We start from the raw sequence: 22,885 nt of genomic DNA, 5'->3' as shown, positions 1-22,885 counted from the left end.
CATGAAAATTGCTTCTGTGAAAAAAGGGGAAAATTAGTTAAGGGTCGTTCTGGACCAGACCTTCTGGTCTATCTGAAACATGGGTTCTTCTCCATTTACAAAATATGATTTGATGTTTTGCATGATTTGGTCAGGCATTATAATTTATAGCCACAACTTACAGACTAAAACTAAACCAGAGAAGGTAGTTGATAAGATATAACGAACCTACCAGATTATGAGTAAATCATTTATAGCATATAACTATCCCCTTTTACGTGGAGCAGCCCATCTAAGTCGGGGAAATGGTGGGGTGCTTGTTTCTTCTTCTAATTTGTTGGCAAAGGGTGTGAACCTCTCAACATCACAACCATAAAAAAAATAAGGTTCATGTCACAACTCACAAACCCAAAAAAGAACAAGTTGGCATCCTCTGACATCCTTTGATTAAAAATACAAAAAACATTAATAATATAATCCCACCAAATATAACTCACTCCACCGATTCTTTTGCAATCTTTCTCTCTCTTCCTATACTTTGTTTTTCTGATCATTCCTTCTATCTCCATTGTGATCAGATTCTGTGTGGGGGTTTTTTCCTTTTCTTTAACATTAATAAACAAGTTATACATGGAATTCTAGTTTAGGTGTTATAGGATCAATCATAAAAACAAATAGAACAAAAGATAGGAGTTGGATAGGGAAGGTAGGGGAATGGAAGGATTAGATGCGCTGATAGAGAGACTGTTGGAAGCAAGGATCAACAGAGGTAAAAGGATTCAGCTAATCGAGTCCGAAATTCGACAACTTTGCATTACTGCAAAAGAAGTCTTTCTCAGGCAGCCTAATCTTCTTGAGTTGGAAGCTCCCATCAATGTTTGCGGTACGCAAAATTTCAATTAGTACTTAAATTCTAATTAAAATCTCATAAGAGGAAGTCTTTTTATGTACATCATTGTCCAAAACCAAAAAAAATTTACTTGAATTGGGTGGCTCCAATGAAAACAGAGCATAATTTATCCTCCTATGGCTATTTCTTCTATGTTCTATGTTATGGAAGCAATGAGATCATATTGTTTTGGGGGTTGCAGGTGATATACATGGGCAATATCCAGACCTCTTGCGACTGTTCGAATATGGCGGATTCCCACCAGATGCCAACTACGTGTTCCTTGGAGACTATGTAGATAGAGGAAAACAGAGCATAGAGACCATATGCCTTCTCCTTGCGTACAAAGTCAAGTTCCCTGATAACTTCTTCCTCCTCCGAGGGAACCATGAGTGTGCATCCATCAACAGAATCTATGGATTCTATGATGAGTGTAAACGCCGCTTCAGCGTCCGGCTATGGAAGATTTTCACAGACTCCTTTAACTGTTTGCCTGTGGCTGCAGTCATCGATGACAAGATCTTCTGCATGCATGGCGGCCTTTCTCCTGAGCTGAACAACTTGGAGCAACTCAGAGCCATTGAAAGGCCGATTGATGTGCCCGACCAAGGGCTCTTGTGTGACCTACTTTGGTCGGATCCAGATAGGGACATTAAAGGGTGGGGTGAGAATGATAGGGGTGTTTCTTATACCTTTGGGGCAGATAAGGTGGCAGAGTTCTTGATGAAACATGATCTGGATCTCATATGTCGGGCTCATCAGGTCTCCATCTCTTTCTTATCATCTTGTTTTAATCACGTAATTAGAGAGATACACATAATCGTATACAAGCGGTGATAGTTAAGAAAGTTTCCAGTTTGTAACCGTTCTTTTCTGATGAGCTATGTTACATGCACCGCATTTACCATCCACGTTTAGTATATGTGAAAATACCTATTTGCTAATGTGATCTTTGATCCTTCGGCTAATTCGTTTTCTCTCCTTGGTTGACAGGTTGTTGAAGATGGTTACGAATTCTTCGCAGACAGGCAGTTGGTTACCATATTCTCTGCACCGAACTATTGTGGAGAGTTCAACAATGCAGGTGCCTTGATGAATGTGGATGCAAGTTTGCTCTGCTCATTTCAGATAGTCAAACCCTGGAGAGGGAAAGCTCCCCAGCTAGAATAATTTTATAAAGTAACGGGGAGTAAAGAGTTGACATTTAAAAGAATGGAGAAAGCACGCATGAACCATGGTGGTAGAAATGCAAATTTGTATGTCAGCTACACATTTGTTTTGTATAAAGTCAGCATCATGTGCCAATGTTTTCTCCAGCTGCATATAATTCCTGTAAGCGAAGCATTAAAAAGCTGTCTCTGTATATAAACCCTCATATTCATGAACACAAATGTCTTATATTCTCATAACAACTAGTTCCTTTTTAACTTTCTGGTGTTTTGCTTAATCTTTTTTGTTCCTCTTTTTGTTTTTTCTTTTTTTTCTTTTTTTTCTTTTTTATTTATTTATTTATTTATTTTTTCCTGGATGTGTTCGTGTTTTCTTTAAGCTCATTTGTAAAATCAACTTTACAGGCGGTTCAGAAAGAATGCCGACAAGGTTATCGCCGTCGAGTAGGTCCGTCAACTTTGGCATTGTTGCTGAAATGCCTCATTCTCCTAGTTTTCGGCATTTTCATTTGTCCTCCTCAATCAAACAAATCAAAAATTCAATGACAACTACGCGTATGCGTACTTTGCAAGTTGAAGTAAATATGATTGTTACGTGGATACTTGTTTTTCGCTTTTGAAAGCGATGGCCATTCGCCTTCTGTTTCACTCCAGACTTTACTTTTTATGCAAGCCTCCTTCCCTTCGTCGAGATGAGAAGGGTAAAGTGGAGAGGTGGAGCAATCGAGTGGGACTTTTGACTCATAAACACACCATTAGAGGAGGGTTTAAATTTTGAATGAGAGTTTGACATGACACCTATTTAGCATAAAAAGGGTATTATTGACATTTTGGGCGTCAGTCAACAATCCATAAAAGTACATTTTCGTAATTGAGATTCTAAAAAATCTTAATATGGATAATGGGAAGCAAAATTTAGAAAGCCTGCCTATATATTCCCCAAAAAATTAAGCTCTACAGAAGGCTACATTAACAATTTCAAAAATCATATTATGATACAATGCAAGAGCACTTCCAGGTCATCTAATGATACAACGCACTCCTAATATCCCATATGCACGAAGGCTTGCCAAAATAAACTATTTCTCTAAGAGCAGCTTCCAAAACAAAGTAATGATCTCAACTTCAGTTTGACCACACATGAACAAGACCATGCCTATTTCCAGTATATATCTCATTGCGCTCTTCATCATAGAAAAGAGCAGTTATGTCTTCCAAGGCCCCAGCAACGGTGCTTCTCACCAGAGATAAGTTGCTTCGCTTGCTTGAGGAGCCAGCACTGCTGTCACACTCATCAACCTTGGGACCGCCATTGCCTGCATTTATTTTGGCCAGGCATTTACCGGTTAAGATATTGCTGACATGAATAGATCCAGCTGCAAAAGAAAAAAATAATATTATATGCAAAATAATATCCTCCACTATTTTCTAGAGTTACTAATTTCTTGCTGTACAGAGAGATTGGAATGCAAATGAAATACCATTTGCTTCCATCCAATGGTCATCCGAATCAGCCTTGCAGTAAGATATGATAAGATCCTGATCACTTGTTATATAAATGTTATTGGTATTGCAGTCAGGATGCCATAACAAGTGATCCTCAAACGAAGTCACAAGTTCTCCACGAAAGTTCCAGACAGCCACGTTTCGATTTCTGAATGTCAGGAATAGCTGGTTCTCATAAAGAAAGATAAATGCTGATGGAGTCATGAACTCAGTTCTGCTAACTTCCATCAGCTCGGCATTTCGAACCTACAGAGAATTAAAAGTTTCTCAGGCATGAATAACCAAGGCTGCAAAAGAACTCTCGTTATGCCATAATAGCTATAATTTACTTACATCAAGAATCTGAAGATTCTCATTTTCTTGCTTAACGAGAAGCTTTTCATTGAATTGTTCTATGAAGTCGACCTTCTTATTTCGATGAAGTAGATGGTTGAAGGCTTTGAGAACTGTGCCATCTTCTATTGATAGAATTTTCAGCGGAACATGGCTACTAGCTCTATTGAAAATCAACAGCATGATGCCTGGACTGTTACAAACAATAGAAATGATGGGGTAAGGTGAATACAGAAGAATCATTGAGGACTTAAGCATAAATATTAGTTTGTGTGAGACATAGACAGCAAACTATGGATAGCAAGCAAACTGTTTCAACGAGAGATTGGGGGGAAGAAGAGGGAGAGATACCTGATCTTGATTTCTTGTACATGTTTGTCTGATATAGAGTAAAGCATGGTATAGTTCTTAAGGTCAAATACCTTGTATATACTGGTTCAATACCCCCCAAAAAGGGAAATCTGTTAGTATCTTAATGGATTTGATAATCGTATATTAGAAATGCTACAAAACGAAATATACCTGTCTTGTGCAGAGTATGTTAGCACCTTGCCATTAACATCATCAAACTCTACAAACCCAGGCCACTTTAAAGACTCAGATTCGAAAAGAGCAAATCCAGCATCTGGCTGGCCCCTCCTTATATACCTAGCCAATGAATAGACAATACCCGAACATAAGAAATAGATAACCTATGGAGGCATTGAAAAAGCTAAACATAAATGTGAAGTAAGATCTACCCACTCAATCCTTGTGGATCTGCATTTCAAAGAGCTGAAGTTGTCTGAGGCATAGACCGAAACTGTGATGAGCGAATCATTGTTCTTATTATAGAACAAGCTCCGAATGACTTCATCAGGGCTTACATTCAAGAAACATATCCTCTCGTTTTTCTCTGCAATATGAATAGCCAACAGAGAATAGGTAAGAATGCAGGCATGATGAAAGCTTTTCTCTATTTTGTTTAATCAACTGGTTTACGTAGGTTCTCCCCACGATTGGGTCTTAATGGGTTGGTTGGGTCCAGATTTTGGATTTTCTCATAATGATAAAACTGTATTCAGACTTGTTTCTACTTTTCTAGTCATTTTAAATCTGATTTTTACAAATCGGATCTTCTGTCATTTAATTGTGTATCTCCTCCTTCAATTCCTGCGATTTATCATTCCTGAAAAATGATTGACTAACCTAACCTATTGCAATATTTGCTACCTTGGGAAAATATATACAGAACATATTGTTATGCATTTGGTAAGATATTTATTTTAGTCAGGAATGTTATTACCTCTGCTAAAAGCTGCGCAAACACCCGAGTGTGCAAGAGCAAATACGATGTCACGTGCAGCAACTATCTCAATAACCCTTGTCCTCTTCATCAGAAAAGACAATATGGGGGAAGAATGCCCCTTGGGATCATGAGTATCATATTCCTCCTGAATCAGAAATGAACTAATTAGATATCAAAAAAAGAAATACAGCCATTGATAATCCCCCTAGTTATGTTTGACAGATACAGCTAATGCTTATCATGAATGTCAGCTTTACAGTTTTAACAATAAAAGAAAAACTGCTGGGTCATAACTTGAGCTTCTTAATGCTCCGTAATACGTGGAATAGACAATTAATGAATTCTCATTCTCATTGGCAAGTTCTCACAGGGGAAAATTTAGTAAGGAATTAATATGATCACAAGGTTTAACCCAAGGCCAGCTTCACCAGAATCTAAACACACAAACCCAAGGCAATGAAGAAGTATATAAACCAAGGTGATCACTATGACTCAGGTTGGAAACAGCAGATCAACACATCTCTCAAATGAAAACATCTGCCCAGAATTAGGGTTCTCAATTCCAGAAAAAAAAACATTGTCAGTAAAGAATTCATTATTATTTTAATTTTCTTATAAGAATTCTTCTAAGTTGTAGCCCCAGCCAAATTGTTCAAATGATACATGCACTGCCAAAAAACAGAGAGGAAAAAAAAAAGAGAACTAATCAACATGAATTTAGTAAATTTATGATATGCAATGAGAACTGCATGCTTCCAAAACCTAGAAAGTGATTTGAGATTGAAAAATTGAAATTGCATTGGATACATACGAGATATGAAAAACTGAGGTCGAGCAATTGAACATCAGTAGAAATACAACGAAAATGAAAACCAGACCTTGAGATGCATGTTGCGAAATCTCTCCTGGGCATTGCTGAGGCCAAAAACTCGATCACGCTTTGAAGAAATCTCACGCCTCTGAAGCTTCTTCACGCTGTTTACAATCCCATCCGAGCGAGCCCTCTTCTTCTTCGCCAATATTCTGCGACCCGAGCATGGCCGAGGACTCGCCGATATCCTCCTTCCCACTTCCATTCTCAACTCTCAGATTCTGATTTCATACAAACGCATATCGCACATATGTATATATATATTTGAAATTATACAGTATATGAGTTTGTGATGGTTTCTATTAGATTAAATGGAACCCTTTTAGATCACAACAAGCCCTCCAGAACCCTAATCTTCAGAAATTTGGTTCCCTGGAGAGCGCTGGTGTTTGGGTGTGGGGTTGAAATTGGGAGAGGAAGGAGAAAAAGAATGTCCCTTGAAAAAGTGTCAGAGCCAGCAATGGAGAGGAGAGACAGAGACAGAGAAAGAGATAGATATATATATACTTATATGAAATTCAGAATAAAATAAGCATTAAGAAATAAACAGGTGAAAATGTAGGCATGTTATTTCAGATATGCGTAATTAATTAATTTCTATTTTCAGTTTTTACGAAATTTTGAACATGGCCCGCCAATCTGCCAATCCGCCAAATGTAAAATTCCACTTTCATTCTTTTCCTCCATTTTGTTGTTTATTATTCTCACATTATCACATACCAGCAAGGAAGTAATTCTTTTTTTTTTTTTCTCCACAAGTTGTTTATTATAAATTAAGACGCATTAGATCATATTCCAGACAGTGTTTCATATGAATGTAGGAGAAAATGCCTTCTAGCCTATTCGAAGAGTTGGGTAAGGAAGTAGGTTGTAAGTTTCGTGTTCGATGTAAAGTACTCGAATCAAAAATCAAAAAGCTCTTAATTTAGTGGTACTTCTCTAAGTTTTTTTTTTATATTTACGTTTTAATTTTCGTTAGCGGGCAAAACTGAAATAAAAAAGCAAATCGGATTGCTAACCAAATTTGGAGGCTAAATTGCAACATCATATAAGTACCAAATCGATAGATTAAAATCACTACATTCTACATCTTGGATTGAGTTTGAATTCAAACTCCATCCAACACATAAACTAATTCGGCAGCAGAGCCTATGGCTGAAGGCCCACCTCTTTCAAGAAGAGAAAGGGCCAGCTCACATTCATGCCACCCTCTCAATCCACTGGCTAATTTCCTCAACGTCTCCACCTTCACTTCCCGAATCCACACCGGAGCAAAGTTCACCATTAAGCCCACCAAACAAGAAACATAAGCTTTCCAAGTTGCAGGATCACAGCCAAGTGATATGTTTCCCTCCAACACCCCTGCCAGAAAATCCATGTGGCTCCCAACAATCCTGGCCCTTCTTGAGAGTGTCCGTGAAGGCAAGTTGTCTCCAATGCCCCATTCAATGGAACCTGACAGGATCACCAGATATGCCATTGCATACCCTTCCATTACGCAAGACACAGCGTTCGCCTCCCCGAGCTTCTCTTCCTTTGATGAGAGTAACCAGGTTGGGATTGTTTCCCTGTACAGTTCTTGAACCAGCTGAACTCCGCCTGCCACGCACAAGAGGCTTGCACCAAGTGAGGCTACCTCCTTCGCCTTTGCAATGGCTAGGGACAGTGATGCTTGGCTAGACTTCAAGCGAGGGGAATCTGTGCTAGCACATCTCTCGGCTAGTTTCGCAGCATACTCTGCTACAAGTCCTACAATCACATCGTTCACATGCTGCACAACGTGTATTGTCCGACAAGAACGCAGGTATAGAAATCCAGGTGCTACGGAAGGACAAGCGCCGATGTCTGCAATGGTGAAGCCCAACAGACCATTCACACTGCTTTGACTGGACAATGAAGAGGTTGAAGCATGGAGCGATCCAAGGAATGAGGAGAAGCAACTTCTCAGAAGCTGCGCAACAGCATCTTTGTTCTGTCTAAATACAGAGCGAGAACATGATACAACAATGAAGTGATGCCAGCGGCGGACCTTTTGAGCCCACAAACAGCCTACAATAGGCATGCTAGGCCAAGGACAACCTGATGCACAGTTCTCCAAGGCCAGCCCAGCAACAGCATGTATGTATTCGAGGCTCTTCTCGAGTTTAAAAGTAATGGTTAAACTCACAAGAGCAGCCAGTGGAAGTGGAAGCATTACAGTTGAAATCCCTGCAAGGCATTGAAAAGGTTTTAGCAACAGAGAGGCAGAAGACATTCTAAAGTTAGTATGACAGTATGTAAATTGAACCAATCATTGTCACTCGCTGTGAGTCTGTTTGTGTGTGAGGGGCTACAGCACCAGAATAGGATAATCAGAACAAACCATACGAACAAAACAAAAATAAGAGGAGTTAAATTACCACAGCTTGGAACATTGACACCAACAGCATTGAGTATTTCTTTTATTTCAGATTCAACTGATTGAAGAATCGCTGCTGGACTAGGCCAATCTATTCCATTCATAGCCACTTGTTTCCAAATACCACGGGTAACTTCTGCAGAGAAGTAACTAATAATGGCAGCAAGGGAAGCAGGAAGAAACTCAACAAGGTCTCTCAGCCCTGCAAGCATTTAAGGGCTCATAAGAAGGACTTTCATGAATAAAATCTTAAAATATCACTAAACACTCTAATTTTTGTTTGAAGTGTCAAGAGAGTTACATGTTCATGAGCTGATGAAAGAAACAGAAGAAATTACAAACAAAAAAGAAAAAAGGAAAAAACCACATAATGAGCCTGGATTAACAAGTGCAGTAATCCAACTAACCTGTTGTCAGGTCCCGGGATGAAAGCCTACCATAGGCACAGGCAGTTAAAATAGCCTCAAGAACAAAAGGAATGGCTTCCAGTATCTCCCAAGCAGGAAGCAGTGGTCTCTGACACATGTCCTCTCCAGTATCTGCAGGGGAGCCACTAATGCTGCTGCTTGATGGTCCAGAAGAGTTACTTGATGGGTCCCCAGTTCTAGTTATTTTCCAATAAATCATACTTAATATTTTATTAGCAACTTCATGAACGGGATTTCCACTAGAGAGACCAGAAAGTGTTGAAGCTATACAGGACTTGTTTTGACAATACCAGGCTTGTAATTTCGGATAAGAATCAATGTACATAGGTTCTCGAGATGCTGATTCAAGCTGATCCCCGCTGCTGTTTGTTTCATTCCGGGCAGGTGCAGTGTGGCCATTGCGCAATAACAAAAGATACTCCAAAGTCAGCACTCCTCCAACTGCTCCTCCTCTCTCCGTAATGTATTGCTCAAGAGGTGGTCTATAGAATTTCCATAGACGAAGAAGAAAAAGAAATGCTAAAGAAAAAACCATGTAAACGGAGGACTCATCACCAATGCTTGATTTGTTACTTGATGCAGGCTTCAGTGATCCAAAGACCTCACAAAGCGTAATTAAAGAAGCTGCAACTTCAGGGACCTGTAGGCATAAGAATGTCCGAACTTCAACTTCTTATGACTTAGTTGAATCAATAGTAAGGCATCCTAAGCTCAAATTATTTTATGATACCAATTGAGATGGCATGAGACTTCTTCACTCACCATACCATGCAAAGAAAGTATATGAACTGTATCAACGGAGGAAGTTCCAAAAAGGAGAGCACTCAACATTGACATATAATCAATCAAGTGACTTCTTGATCCACTATAATTGGGAGGTACAGGAGGAGAAAGAAGCTTGACCACAAAGTGCACCACATGTTCCTGAAAACAACAAAGTTCAGAAATCAAAATTTAATTTTCTTAATAAATAATTTTTCTTAACAGCCATAACATTGTTAACATTTAGAACTTGAAGCCCAAGATATTAAATGTGCCATTAGCAAACTTGAAGAGTGACATGAGGATAAAAGACACCATTAGGCTTATAATAGATATAACAGGACTCGAAACATAGCCAAATGTAAATTTTTTAGTGTTACTGCATGATTGTTCAACCTGAATGTTCCATCCACTTTTGAGAGATGCACCACATAGGATCTTTGCTGCGGCGGACTTCTCCTCCTCGGACCCAGTCAATGCAATATGATATAACTTCTCTACCTCTGCTAAACTTGAACAGCAGAATAAAGGAGAAACTAATCAGCAAAATATCAGCTCGCATTACAATTATATTCAGATATTTTTTCATTATACCTTGAAACTGGGGTCCTGATAAGGGATTTTATTAGGGAATCCCTCAATGGTGCCCCTTCCATGAAAGTTGACCAAAGAGATTTTTGAACTGGTGATGTATCTGACAGTGAGATTGTGGATGCAGACACATAACCGGGCCAAAAATATGCTGATGTGTCGATTAAGTTTCTTGCAATGCAAGCTTCCACAATAAGGTGCCTCATGTCACCGCCTGAAAAACATACGACTCTTTTGCAAAATTATTACAGAAAGCACCTAAGCTTTATAGACAGCAAAAAAGATCCATGTGTACACTTTTTCTTCAATAAGAGATTCACGCCTAAAATACATATGCATTAACCACTGATTGATTCAAAATCTGAGGTGAGATTAAAAGCGGACTACAGATTTCCAAGATAAACCTGATTTTATACTGGTATCAACATCACTGCCTCCACCTGATGCATCCTTTTCATTCTTGGAATTAAGTACAAAGCGAGCTGCTTTTGTTGCGGCAATATTAGATGAATTAACGACTGATGAAGGAGGGCATAAAAGGCCAGAGAAGTTTCCAAGGACCTGTAGAGAAGAAATCAGTCCCTGCTTCCTTGAAGTATTCGCTTTGCCATCCATTTCATCTCCATATCCACTCTCCATATTCCCAGACACTGTATCTCCCTCAATAGAAGAGGAATTCACTTTGATCTTATCCTCCAAAACATTAGCAATGGCCAAGGGGACAATAGACAAAAGGACACAAAGACGGGCCTCAAGATGTGGTATAGGGCCTTCAAGAGGATCACGTTCCTGCAAATGAAGAATGAAGGAGAAGGTAACTATCTATCTTCATTTTCTTTTCTGTTACAAGATATGTTAACATGGAGAAGTCTCAACTCGTTGCACAAGTCGAAGGGCTGAGAGCCAGAGTTCTAGGAAGGTTTCTTGCCAGCTTGCCTGGTTAAATACTTGGAGTGTCAAAATTCCTTCTGCAGTTAGGTCGGTGGAATTAGGAATTAATTGAATTTCTTGCAGTTTTCTTAAAAAAAAAATTTCTGTTAAAATGAATCTAAAGGCATATAGGCATGCACACATTTTACATACATATAATTACAGAAATTATATCAGATATGAATTCATATGAGACTCTTCAAAGGGACTTTACCTGCAAGTATATCAATAAATGATTTAATAGAAAGTTGCTTGCCATCCATTGCATTCTCCATGTATATATCAAAACGGACCCAACAAGTGGAGTGACCAAATCCAGAATTGCAGTGAAACACTGGCTTCCGAGAACCAATATCAAGAAGCACACCAAAGAGCCGGTGCTTATTTAACTGGTGTTTAAAACCCACGACACTATGGATGTTGGCAGACAATCTTGCCAATAGTTGCAACGCGGAATTCAAATCTGAGGATGCCAATTGACGGCCTTTGAGAAACCGTAGCCTCTGCAGGAGGCCATTGAATCTTTCAGGCCTATGAATAAAAGAAGATTAAACAGAAAATTTATTATTAGTCTCCCAACACTCAACAGGCATCCTTGTTCATATAAATAATTTTTTATGTGCAGTGACAGAGCAATATGTAAGATTTTTTTTAATATCATGCGTTGCCAAAATTTGCATGGTTGGATTCTTAATACATCTACAAATTGAAGGTGACAAATATTAAGAATGAGAGGCATACATGTTCAAGTGAACAAGTCGAAGGAGAACCAAAGATTTTCTGCTTTCTGTTAGTTTCGCCAGCACCTCTATGGCCAAAAGAGAATTCCTTTTCCTTATCCGTTCATGATGTTCTTTAATTTTGAGATTTTGACTTTCCATGGAATCAATTTCCATATCATTGTCTGAACCTCCAAAAGCTGATCTCGGTCTCTTTCGAGATGTCATCTTGAATCCCCAATCATCCAATGTGCTGTCAATCAAGCTAATAATTACACTGAAAAAGAACAGGACCAATGCATGTCCAAGCTCGACAACATGAACCTTAAATGTCTGAGAAAGTTGAAGGGCAGCATCAATCGATTCTGTTATCCTGCAAGATAGAAAAAAGCAAAATTTCAGCAGTTCATTCAATTGATTGATACAAAAATCATGCTAGCAATGCCTGCATCCCTTTTGCAAGCATTTCGACCCATGTTAATTGAAACCAAATTAAACCATCTAAACCAAGATGGAAACTTTCTACCAAGTTTGAAAACCTGAAATAAAATAAGACAAACCCAATGATAAATACCCAAACATAATGGTAACAGAGATTATGCTTACACCAAATAATTCATATAGCACCATATAAAGGTATTGAATTCAATGATAGCAAATCAAAATAGAGCAGAAAATGAGATTTGGCACACTCACTTTTCTTTGGAAGCATCACCAGCAAGTGGACCAAATGAAAACGCATATCTTCTTAGGAGTTCAAGATAGAGTCTATAAGCTTCTGGCTGAGCCCGTCTATGAGGAACCACCCTGCAAAGCAATCCCCAATCAACAAAACCATGACAAGGCCAATGTGAGAGCTGAGAGTTGGAAGGGAAATGAAGGGTACCTGGAAGACAAAATGGAGAGGACATGGAGAGGGCAGAGGAGGCCTGAGGAGAGAGCATGGTCTAGAAACTTCCAAAGGGAAGGCCGGTTGTGTTGGAAACAGAGTTGGGAAACCAACACCTCCCCCAACTCAATGCTTGGAACTGCCTCAACCCAGTTGCCCACTTCCATGGCCCAAACCACTGGGCTCTCCTTCTGCTTCGCCGTCACCAGCTCCACCACCCGCCGCTCCAGTTCACTCCCCATTACCATTCCCATGGACCCCATCTTCTTCAACTACCTTAATCCTTCAATATCTAAACTTTTATTATTTATTTTCTAAAATAATAAATACATACAAATAAACCCATAGAAAATGGCCATAGTAGATGTGCTTGTTTTCCCTATCCTACAGTCCTAGTACAGTCTACAGCTTCACACACAGTATAAATGTGTACTTCTGTTTTGTGAAGATTGTTAGGTAATAAAATATTGTATTTTTATTATGAAATATTGTATCGTTTTTGAATGTTGGAGCACCTACCACCACACCCCCCGCCTACTCTCTTCCATGCATTCATTCAATTTTTTTTGCCCAATTTCCAAACCCAAATTATCCATATTTCTTACCAATCAAGTCAACATCTGCACTGCCTTTTGCTGCGTTGTTCAGTAAAATGGCCCACCTAGACGCTGCTGCGGCCATAGCCTTGTAAGTTTCAACCTACCACCACTAAAGCAACATCAAGGCTTGCCCAACTACAAAAGCAGAGGCTTTGATATAATCATGTAAGAGATGGGTTGATCGGATAATCACAGAAAAACAAAAGGGTCGCTCTCTCCCTATCAAATAACGGCTGCAATTTGTGTTTTTGTCATGTCCTGCAATTTATGCTATGTGTCAGTTGATGTGTTGTGTGTGTGTGTTTGTTTGGTTTGGTGTCAAGAAGTTGAGAAAAAGCAAAGCCCATAAGCCCAAAATGTTTATTATAACATGCACACCCAATATTGCCCAGAAGCCCAAAATATGGGCCGGAAAATCTTCCCTACCAACCACATACAACAATTCGCTACCTCAAGCCGCCGTGAACATATCTATCTTCTACGTTGCAAACTTTTCTTCTGAAAATTACGTCTTTTGTATTGTCTCCCTCCCAAAGGCTTTTTTGTTCACGCCACTCATTTTATTGTCGTATTTTTTTTTTTATATTTTTTGCATGGTAGTGTATCTAATGAGTGTCGATCCTCAAATTTAAGACACGATGACTTTTAATTGTATCACAAAATTAACAAATTAAAGAACAAAGACTTATTGTCGTATTTATTGAGGATATATTTTTTTCGTCTTTGCTCATTTCCAACAGTGAATTAATAAATCCTGTCAAATTTTGTGGTTTGCGATCGAAGTCCATTTAATCCTTATCCTTTGATTTTGAAATATGAGCGTATCACATTAAAGCTATAAACCTGTTGCTATAACAATGACTAAACTAAAGCTACTAGTGTGGTGGATCCATCGAGCCATCGACTCATTAAGGCATCAACCATTACTGAATTAGCGTGTTTCAATTGCTCCACCGACCCCTTTTAGGGTTTCTAATCTAAGTTGCGTTTACTTGATTAAGAACACCAAGGTTTGAAGTTTGAAAGTGCAGGGAGCCCACCATTGCAATTTGCATCTGCCTACCTTCCTCTCGTCATTAAGATCCAGACGGCCTAACCACAGAGACTTATTAATTTAATCACTATCATCCCCTACTTACAAGTTATACCTAAGTAAGAATAAACATAAGAAGATTTTGAATAAATTAAAATCACTTTCTTTCCACAATTTTATTTCAAATGTTTCACCATTCTAATCTTAGAAATATATTATATTATATTTATAAGATTAGGCTAGGTGGCTCTATAAAGGGTCCCCAAAAGCCCCCATTGACACGTTTTGGAGCTACTGTGAGGCTCAACTCAAACCGCCAATTGGTCAGCTCACGACTGAAGCATCCTCGCTCCAACGCCAAAAGCTTCCATCTTTCTATATATATATTGGCAATCCAGAATCTTTTCGATTCAGAAACTTGTAACAATAAATCTCTTTGGGGTTTCATACTTTCATTAGTGAGATGGAAGTGGCGTCCTCATCAAAGGAAGAGGAAAGATCATTCAAAGCGGCGGGCGGCGGCGGCGGCGGAGATCCTCGCCGCCAATCTCGGAAGTGCAGAACCATCTGCCTAGCGGTGACAGCTGTTGTTCTGGTCGCAACAGTCGTACTCGTGATCCTCTGCTTCACGGTGTTCAAAGCCAGGGAGCCCGAAATGACAATCAATTCCGTCGTTTTGAAAGACCTCGACGTGGCGCTCAACATTCCCCGACTCAGCGTGGACGTGAACTTGACGCTGGACGTGGATCTATCCGTGAAGAACCCGAACAAAGCGGGCTTCAAGTACAAAAGCGGCAGCGCTTTGTTGAACTACAGAGGGGAGCTGGTGGGCCAGGGCCGAATCGGGTCGGGTGAGATATCGGCGGACCATACCAAGCCCATGAACGTGACGCTGACCATTATGGCGGACCGATTCCTGGAAAAATCGGAGCTCTTTTCGGACGTGGTGGCCGGTACGTTGCCTTTCACCACTTTGACCAAAGTATCGGGCAAAGTTGTCATTTTTGGAATTTTCAAGTTTCATGTGATCTCTACCTCCTCCTGCGATGTCAGTATCAATGTGAGTAATAAGACAGTTGGGGAGCAGAAGTGCACACGCAAGACAAAGTTGTGATCTTTTTTGTGTTTGCTTCTGGGATTTCTTATTTTCTGGATTTGCATATGGCTTGTCTGCTCGTGGCTGGTGACTGCTCTACTACAAGCCCTCATGTTGTGATGGGGCGACATATTTTGGTATGTTTAGTGCACTGGTTAAATATAAATTTTCTTCCTTTTTAATATGATTTTCAAATTTGAATTACTTGGTAGACATCATTGATGTTGAGTTGTTTCTATCACCTTGTATATAATAATGTTATATTACGAAATAGTTTATTGTATTATGTTATATTGTCATACTATTAATTGAATTAGAACGTTGGCATTTCTAAATAAAATATTAGTTTCTAGACAAGTGTTGTGAAAGAGTGTTCTGTAGAACCTTTGAAAAACAATTGGTTCTGTCAATTTCAGTTGGATTTTCTGCTGATGGTACTGGTAAAACATTTTATCAATATTTCGTCTATCCAAAAACCTATCTGCCATTCCTGTAATTTCTACATGCTATGATAATTTGCTCAAACTTTGACCAAATTCTGAAGAACCAAGTGTGTGAAAGAATGAGACAATTTGCTCACAAAATACTAGTGAGAGTTGTGTACCAGTTTATATTACTTTCCAAGTCTTCCTGCAAAGTACGAATCTTTGTCCCATTTTGCTCTGTTATGCTGATACAAGATATAATTAAGCATGCTGTGATCGAGATACGGTTCGATTTGGGCAACTTAATGACCAAGAAAGGAAAGGGCACGCAGAAGTTAATTATGAAAGACACATGCCAGGCAAATGGGGCTATAAAAGATGTTCAAAGCATTGTATGCAAGCACACCATAGCCGCTGCAAAACACAGAAAGAACAAATCGCCTGGTGTTGTGTTGGAGAAGTAAAACAATGGAGGAAAAGAGGGAGGAAGGGATCATGAAGAAACTAGGAAAGCCTGTACCCATAGCCGCTGCGGTGGTTGGGGTTCTTGTGATCACAGCATTCATAATAACGGTGATCCTATCGGTTACAGTTTACAGAGGAAAGGACCCCATAACCATGGTGGATGGGGTGGTCTTAAGGGACCTGCACATTTCTCACAAAGTGCCTAAACTCACCGTAGATTTAAATCTCTCTGTGAAGAACCCCAACAAGGAGGCCTTCAGGCCCACCAAAGGCACTGCACTCTTGGTCTATAGGGGTGCGCCGATGGGCGAGGCCGTTATAGACACAGGAGAGATAGCCGCCGGCACCACTAAATCCATGACTGTCACGCTCTCCATTATGCCTGAGCGTTTGCAGGGGAATCCCGAGATTTATATGGAGGTGAAGGCGGGTATGGTGCCCTTCAACACTTACACCAAAATCTCCGGCAAAGTGAAGGTGTTCAACATGGTTAAGGTCAATGTGATCTCCACCGGCTTATGCGGTTTTGCTGTTGATGTCAAGAGCAAGACTGTTGGGGAGCCCAAGTGTTCATAGAACGCTAACGTAGAATTCTTTTTCTTGCTCTGTGGGGTTACATGTTCAGTGCTCTAATTTCTAAAGTTTTTTTTTTCTTTTTATATGATTCAGAATTGGTTGTAATAATTAGGTTGTTTCTACCTTCTACGTATCTGATAAAGTTGCATTCTGGATTTGTTAATTTGTCCCTTTTTACTGAAAATAAGATTATATTTGTCACTCTAGTCTCTGCATTTTCACATCAAACACAACTTTTGCGCTTCCCTTCAATTCGGGCTTAAAATCCTTTAAGCATATACTTGCTGCAGAATTCAAGATATGTTGGATTTCAATAATTTAAAAGCAAATGGGGGACGAAGGACATGCAGAAGTTAAGGTTGACATACAAATCAAATCGGATAAATCCTTCGATCTCCCGTGCGATCATAAAGTCCACGTAAAATGCCACCGATGCACTGCTGCTTGATCGTGTTCCCTGAAGGAATGCTTTGGACACCTGCGGAACATATTGGCTCTGAATCCTCAAGAACCAGATGAGGAGTTCTTGTTGTCTGCAATGGAAGCAGATTTTAAATGTAAATGTACAGAGGAGGAGCACTCAAAAGGTGCAGAAAATTTGACCCTTGAAGATCAGACAATGGGGCTACTCAGTCTTGAATGGTGCTTAGAGATGGAACCTTCTAAAATTCACTTGAAAGACTGGACTGTGCGACTAATTAATCACAATTTTCAGCATCTTGAATTACTCGATATTGAGCTGTTTCTATAACCTTTTGTATCTAATAATGTTATATCGTCGTTTGTTATGTTGTCATACTATCAATTTGAACTGTAAAACATTGATATTATTTTTGAAATAAATGTTAATTTCGAGACTATTCTTGTGAACGAGTATTCTGACAGAGAAATACAGTTGTTTATCTTGCAAACCTTGTAGATCAAACAATTGAACCAGAAATACACTGACTTCTCAACGATACTACTTTTGTGAAAGTTGGCCTGTATATTTTCAATCAATGTTCTGGATGCTCAGTTGATATATACTTCAATTTAAGAAGAAAGAAAGCTCTTGTCATTTTCAGTTTGACTAAATTCTGAAAAGAACCAAGTGCCTGAAAGAATGAGACAATTTGCTCACAAAACACTTGTGAGAGTTGAGAACCAGTGTATTTTAATTTGAAAGTCTTCCTGCTAAGTACAAATCTATGTCCAAATTTGCTCTGTCTCCCTTCTCTGTTTGGAGCCTTAAAACAAACACATTTTGGGGGTTAACAGCATATAGTGTGCATGGCATGCATTTGTTGCTTTCCATAGCAAATAAGATCACAATTTTTCCCTCTCTGCATTATGCTTCCCTTCAAGCTGGGCCTTAAACTTGTTTAAGCATGCTTGTACACGATATAAATTTTAAGCACGCTGTAATCAAGATACGGTTCGATTTGAGCAACTTAATGACGAAGAAAGAAAGGGCATGCATAAGTTAATTAAGGAAGAGGGCAAATTTGAGGCTATAAAAGATGTTCAGAGCATGGTATGCAAAACACAGCAAGAACAAATCGCCTGGTATATTGTGTTGGAGAATTTAAACAATGGAAGAAACGCGGGGGGAAAGTATCATGAAGAAACTAGGAGGAAAGCCCCAATACATCGCCATGGCGATGGCCGCGGGTCTTGTGATTTCAGTAGCACTTATAATGGGGATTCTATCGTTGACAGCGTACAGAGGAAAGGACCCCATAACCATGCTGAATGGGGTGGTCTTAAGGGACCTGCAAATTTCTCAGGATGTGCCTAAACTCACTATGGATTTGAATCTCTCTGTGAAGAACCCCAACAAGTATGCCTTCAGGCCCACAAAAAACACTGCATTCTTGCTCTATAGAGGTGTTATGGTCGGGGAGGCGGTCATAGAAGTCGGGGAGATAGCCCCCGGCGCCACTAAATCCACGACCGTCACGCTCACCATTTTGGCTGAGCGTATGCAGGGGAACCCCGCCATTCATATGGACGTGGCAGGGGGTATGGTGCCCTTCAACACTTACACCAAAATCTCCGGCAAAGTGAAGGTTTTCCGCCTGGTCGGTGTCACTGTGATCTCCACCGGCTTATGTGGTTTAGATGTCGATGTCCAGAGCAAGACTATTGGGGACCCCAAGTGCGCATAGAGCAACTTATGATCTTTTCTTGCTCTATAGGGTTAAATAAAACAACAATAACGCTACGGGCACTAACTTGTTTATCAACTTTTGGATACCAACACATGTGGCACTGCCATCTCATCTATTTTAATTACATAATTTGTTATATAAATAAAAGAATTTCTCACCGAAAAAATATATAATTTAAAATAAATATAAAAAACCCCTCATTTTTTCGGGGGTTTAGGGTTTAGGGTTTAGGGTAAACAAGTTGGTGCCCGTAGATGAGATGGCAGATGACATGGGTTGCCATGTCATGTGCCACATGTGTTGGTATCCAAAAGTTGGTAAACAAGTTGGTGCCCGTAACGTTATTGTAAATAAAACTTTTAATTACATACATGTTTGGTGCTATAATTTCTAAAGTATTTTTCTTTTGATATGACTTGGAATTAAGTTGTAGTATTGAGTATCTAATAAATATACATATATTTTTCACTCTAGTCTCTGCATTTTCACATCAAACACAACTTTTACGCTTTCCATCTATTACGGCTTTAAGCATGTTTGAATAATTTACAAGATACAGTTGGATAATTTGAATAATTTAATAGCAAACTAGGGAGGAATGGCATGCAGAAGTTAAGGAAGACATGCGAGGTAAATGATAGAAATTAAGCATTTAAAGCTGCCTTCTTCAACAAGGAAGTAATTAGAAAAGAGATGGTCTGGCTCACAGTCATCTGTCCGGCAGTGACCTCTGTTCTTATGCTCATATCGATTATACTGCTGCTTCTATCCATGACAGTGTACAAGAAAATGACCCCCATAACAACGGTGGACGTCGTGGCCTTAAGACACATCGACATGTCACGTAATGTGCCCGAAATCAGTGTGGATGTGAACATGTCTGTGATGAACCCCAATGGTGTGGCCTTCAAGTACACCCACAGCACAGTGCTCTTGGTTTACCGGGGTGTGGTGGTGGGTGAGGCTCTTATAGAAGCAGGAGTGATATCAAAGGCTGCCACCAAAACCGCAAATGTAATTCTGGCTAGTAATTTAGCTGATCGTTTGCAGGGAGAATCGGAGCTGATTATGATTCATTCGGACATGTTAGCTGGTACATTGCCCTTCAACATTCAAATCAAATTCTCTGGCAGATTGTTTTCTCTTCTCAAAATCTTCCAAGTTTCATGCCGACGCGGTCTCTACCAGCTCATGCTATTTTGATATCAATGTTTGTAGCAAGACTGTTTGAGAGAAGCATTGCACAAATGAATAAAGATTCTGAATTTTTTTTTGTCTTTTAGGCATTGGTATTGTTTCTTTGCTGCTTAAACAAGTTACAAGGGAAAAATTCTAACACAAAAACATTATAAAAAACAAAAAGTGAAAGCATCCCATTCCAAACCAACGCCCCAAAGTAACACCAAACTTGTGTCATATGGCAATTTTCTTACGCAACAAAATTTTATTAGATTGGTTTCGATTTTGGTTTTTTTGTTTGCAATTTGCTCATCAAATTAATTTTCTGAATTGTGGTGTTCTCTGAGTTTAGAATTTGAGACTCATCGAAGCTCCCAAAAGTCCACATTGCTTAGGTGCCCTTCCCCAAAAGTCTTACTTCGCTTACGAGATCTCTCTCTCTCTACACACATGCATATTGCGAAGTGTGCATGTTGTCGTTTTTCAAACCAAACAATGAGAGACCATACTATTTCCACCCTCGTTGCATTGGCACATCAACTGGCCACAATCTTTACCCTTCTCTTTAAACCCGCCTTAAAATTATTTAAGCTTGCAAGTATACGATGCTGTTAATACGAACACCGCTGGATTTGAGGAAGACATGCAAGCAAATTAGAGAAGTTATATTAATATATAAGCGATCAGTCTAAATTACTCTAATTTACGAAAAGAGAGATTCAAACTTGCTGTAAGGAGACGGACTCACTGCCAACTAATCAAATCAGACAAATCAGAGAAGTTAAGCAAATAATCATCTGTTATACCAAATCTCATCACGGGCAGGGATATGTGACAAACTAGCATAACAGAAAAATTGGTTTGCTATTGGAAACAAAAAGAAAAAAAGAAAAAGAATAGCGGGTGGGGAAGCAATTAAAAGGCGGTGACCCGAGGAAAGCTGAGTTAGTTGTTAGCTGGCCGTTGGATTGGAGGGGGGTTGGGGGGGTCGCGCATTAAAATCAAGTCCCAATCCCCAACCACCTACAATTTTAATTGGAAGAAGAACCCAAAACCGATCTAAATACAAACCCCTCTGCAACTCATTCTTCCTCTGTTACCTCTTCATCTTTGTCTCTCTTTCTCAAGTCTTCAACAAACAAACTTCAAATCTATCAAACACCTTTGTTCAATCAAAACCATGACAGAAAACAGCGACCACCTCACCAAACCCAACAAGAGAAAGCGCTCCTGTCTCATTGCAATTGGGGTTGTCCTCTTCTTAATCCTGCTGCTCTTCATCATTGCCTTGATCTTGGCCTTAACTGTGTTCAAGACCAAACAGCCAAGAACCCAGATCCTGTCTGCATCTGTCGACGGCGTGGCTCCTCGTATCTCATTCCCCGCCGTTCAGATTGAGCTCAACATCACTCTCGACCTCATGATCCTTGTGGAGAACAGAAACCACGCCAGCTTCAAGCATGGCACTGGCAAGACTTTTCTTCTGTACCAAGGCAACCAGGTAGGTGATGCTGACTTGTACCCGGGTTTTATCCCAGCGAGGGGCAACTCCACGCTGCCGTGCCGCCTTACGCTGCAGGCGGACCGGCTGGCGAACAACATGAGCAACTTGATCAGTGATGTGCTTGGTGGTGAGTTTGTGCTGGAAACACGTACGAGGATCCCGGGCAGGGTTACCTTGCTGGGGTTCATCAAGAAGCATGCTGTGGCTGTATCCGAGTGCCAATTGACCATTGGTTTTCCTGACATGACGGTGAAGAGGCAAGTTTGTAAAAGCAAGGCCAAGTTGTGATTGTGAGTTTTATTGGAGAAGAATATCGCTTGCTTCTCAATGATTCGTGAGAAGGTGCAGATTCCAGTAAACCCAAAGAATGGCATGTAAATTATGCATTTTTATGCTGCCATGGAGGAAAAAGAAGCAAACTTTTCAGATTGTGATCAGCTTGAGCTAGGATGATGCACAGAGTTAAAGTTAGGATGAACTTAAACCCAGGTTATTTAGAATTTTGTGAAGCTTTTTGTCCTTTTCTCTGTACTCTTTATTTTCTTTTGTTGAAACTTGGAGAAAGCAAACCATACATAGATTATTTTGATGCACGAAAATAAAATAAAATATATGGAAAAATTCGCATATGATGTCCAAAATCAGAGATCCTTGTTCATATATTTTATAGTTTATATTGATATGCCAGCATGGGTGACTTCACGGGCCTGACTCGTTTCTGCACATGCCAATCGCTGACAGAGCTTTCTAAGCCTACCCACCAAACCCAACATCATCAAAACAGCCCGTGAACTTTTTGCCCACAGAGTTAAAGCTTGTGCTGAGAGCATGCTGTTTTAACTTCTAAAACAGAAAGGGAAGGGGGAACAAAAGCAAACAGCTTCTGAACCCTGTTACATTATAACATCCAAACAAACAAATCACAGAGAGTCTACCAACACTGAATAAAATCCACAACTTTTCCTAAGAATGAAAACAGAAAACAGAGACTCAGTGACATCTATCTCATTTCAAAGAACTTCATTCTCCAACAGGGATATACTCAAGATTCATGTGAAAACAATGTCTTTTGTCCATCCAATCGGGCACAAGACATCAGATTACAC

At 39.7% G+C, this 22,885-nt stretch overlaps 8 protein-coding genes across 9 annotated transcripts; 6 read left to right on the top strand and 2 right to left on the bottom strand.

Annotated features, from left to right (window-relative positions):
- Nucleotides 216-2,295, top strand: LOC18772173 (serine/threonine-protein phosphatase PP1). The gene is made up of 3 exons (XM_007207871.2): nt 216-862; nt 1,071-1,630; nt 1,862-2,295. Exons 1-3 carry the CDS (start codon nt 694-696, stop codon nt 2,036-2,038), a joined length of 906 nt encoding a protein of 301 aa, XP_007207933.1. The 5' UTR covers nt 216-693; the 3' UTR covers nt 2,039-2,295.
- Nucleotides 2,971-6,522, bottom strand: LOC18773258. Of its 2 annotated transcripts, none has more exons than XM_007205116.2 (8): nt 6,043-6,522; nt 5,162-5,309; nt 4,621-4,771; nt 4,399-4,524; nt 4,228-4,308; nt 3,877-4,069; nt 3,519-3,789; nt 2,971-3,353 (listed from the first exon to the last, which is right to left on the bottom strand). In XM_007205116.2, exons 1-8 carry the CDS (start codon nt 6,238-6,240, stop codon nt 3,163-3,165), a joined length of 1,359 nt encoding a protein of 452 aa, XP_007205178.1. In that variant the 5' UTR covers nt 6,241-6,522; the 3' UTR covers nt 2,971-3,162. The 2 variants fall into 2 exon arrangements, with proteins under 2 accessions (XP_007205178.1, XP_020422697.1); XM_020567108.1 differs by having other exon boundaries at nt 2,971-3,413; nt 6,043-6,521.
- LOC18772822 (mediator of RNA polymerase II transcription subunit 33A) lies at nt 7,047-13,517 on the bottom strand. The gene is made up of 13 exons (XM_007206281.2): nt 13,358-13,517; nt 12,750-13,035; nt 12,560-12,670; nt 11,886-12,236; nt 11,359-11,675; nt 11,091-11,182; nt 10,619-11,003; nt 10,218-10,428; nt 10,020-10,134; nt 9,624-9,785; nt 8,841-9,501; nt 8,435-8,635; nt 7,047-8,243 (listed from the first exon to the last, which is right to left on the bottom strand). The coding sequence occupies exons 2-13, from the start codon at nt 13,013-13,015 to the stop codon at nt 7,144-7,146; spliced, it is 3,972 nt and encodes a 1,323-aa protein (XP_007206343.2). The 5' UTR covers nt 13,016-13,035; nt 13,358-13,517; the 3' UTR covers nt 7,047-7,143.
- Nucleotides 14,592-15,763, top strand: LOC18775554. Its single transcript, XM_007205818.2, has one exon. The coding sequence runs from the start codon at nt 14,848-14,850 to the stop codon at nt 15,496-15,498; it is 651 nt and encodes a 216-aa protein (XP_007205880.1). The 5' UTR covers nt 14,592-14,847; the 3' UTR covers nt 15,499-15,763.
- On the top strand, nt 16,374-16,946 carry LOC18773370. Its single transcript, XM_007208615.1, has one exon. It carries the CDS (start codon nt 16,374-16,376, stop codon nt 16,944-16,946), a length of 573 nt encoding a protein of 190 aa, XP_007208677.1.
- On the top strand, nt 18,581-19,093 carry LOC18775435. The gene has a single exon (XM_007206393.2). It carries the CDS (start codon nt 18,581-18,583, stop codon nt 19,091-19,093), a length of 513 nt encoding a protein of 170 aa, XP_007206455.2.
- On the top strand, nt 19,790-20,299 carry LOC18772860. The gene has a single exon (XM_007208496.2). The coding sequence runs from the start codon at nt 19,790-19,792 to the stop codon at nt 20,297-20,299; it is 510 nt and encodes a 169-aa protein (XP_007208558.2).
- Nucleotides 20,936-22,414, top strand: LOC18772738. Its single transcript, XM_007205858.2, has one exon. The coding sequence runs from the start codon at nt 21,456-21,458 to the stop codon at nt 22,065-22,067; it is 612 nt and encodes a 203-aa protein (XP_007205920.1). The 5' UTR covers nt 20,936-21,455; the 3' UTR covers nt 22,068-22,414.

The sequence above is a fragment of the Prunus persica genome, chromosome G6 (genome assembly GCF_000346465.2).
Source record: "Prunus persica cultivar Lovell chromosome G6, Prunus_persica_NCBIv2, whole genome shotgun sequence".
NCBI classification, from domain to species: domain Eukaryota; kingdom Viridiplantae; phylum Streptophyta; class Magnoliopsida; order Rosales; family Rosaceae; genus Prunus; species Prunus persica.
The sequence above is the reverse complement of the archived record's forward strand: the minus strand, read 5'-3'. Positions and strand labels throughout refer to the sequence as shown.

Excerpts from the sequence above, each read along its gene's own strand:
- LOC18772173 (XM_007207871.2), top strand. The coding sequence starts at position 694 with ATGGAAGGATTAGATGCGCTGATAGAGAGACTGTTGGAAGCAAGGATC. Across the intron at positions 863-1,070 it reads AGCTCCCATCAATGTTTGCG|GTGATATACATGGGCAATAT; the intron begins GTACGCAAAATT and ends TGGGGGTTGCAG. Across the intron at positions 1,631-1,861 it reads TCATATGTCGGGCTCATCAG|GTTGTTGAAGATGGTTACGA; the intron begins GTCTCCATCTCT and ends CTTGGTTGACAG.
- LOC18772822 (XM_007206281.2), bottom strand. The coding sequence starts at position 13,015 with ATGGGGTCCATGGGAATGGTAATGGGGAGTGAACTGGAGCGGCGGGTG. Across the intron at positions 12,671-12,749 it reads CTCTCCATTTTGTCTTCCAG|GGTGGTTCCTCATAGACGGG; the intron begins GTACCCTTCATT and ends ATTGCTTTGCAG. Across the intron at positions 11,004-11,090 it reads CCCTTCGACTTGTGCAACGA|GAACGTGATCCTCTTGAAGG; the intron begins GTTGAGACTTCT and ends CTTCATTTGCAG.
- LOC18772860 (XM_007208496.2), top strand. The coding sequence starts at position 19,790 with ATGGTCTGGCTCACAGTCATCTGTCCGGCAGTGACCTCTGTTCTTATG.
- LOC18773258 (XM_020567108.1), bottom strand. The coding sequence starts at position 6,240 with ATGGAAGTGGGAAGGAGGATATCGGCGAGTCCTCGGCCATGCTCGGGT. Across the intron at positions 4,525-4,620 it reads TGCAGATCCACAAGGATTGA|GTATATAAGGAGGGGCCAGC; the intron begins GTGGGTAGATCT and ends TTCATTGGCTAG. Across the intron at positions 3,790-3,876 it reads AGAATCTTCAGATTCTTGAT|GTTCGAAATGCCGAGCTGAT; the intron begins GTAAGTAAATTA and ends AATTCTCTGTAG.
- LOC18772738 (XM_007205858.2), top strand. The coding sequence starts at position 21,456 with ATGACAGAAAACAGCGACCACCTCACCAAACCCAACAAGAGAAAGCGC.
- LOC18775554 (XM_007205818.2), top strand. The coding sequence starts at position 14,848 with ATGGAAGTGGCGTCCTCATCAAAGGAAGAGGAAAGATCATTCAAAGCG.
- LOC18775435 (XM_007206393.2), top strand. The coding sequence starts at position 18,581 with ATGGCGATGGCCGCGGGTCTTGTGATTTCAGTAGCACTTATAATGGGG.
- LOC18773370 (XM_007208615.1), top strand. The coding sequence starts at position 16,374 with ATGGAGGAAAAGAGGGAGGAAGGGATCATGAAGAAACTAGGAAAGCCT.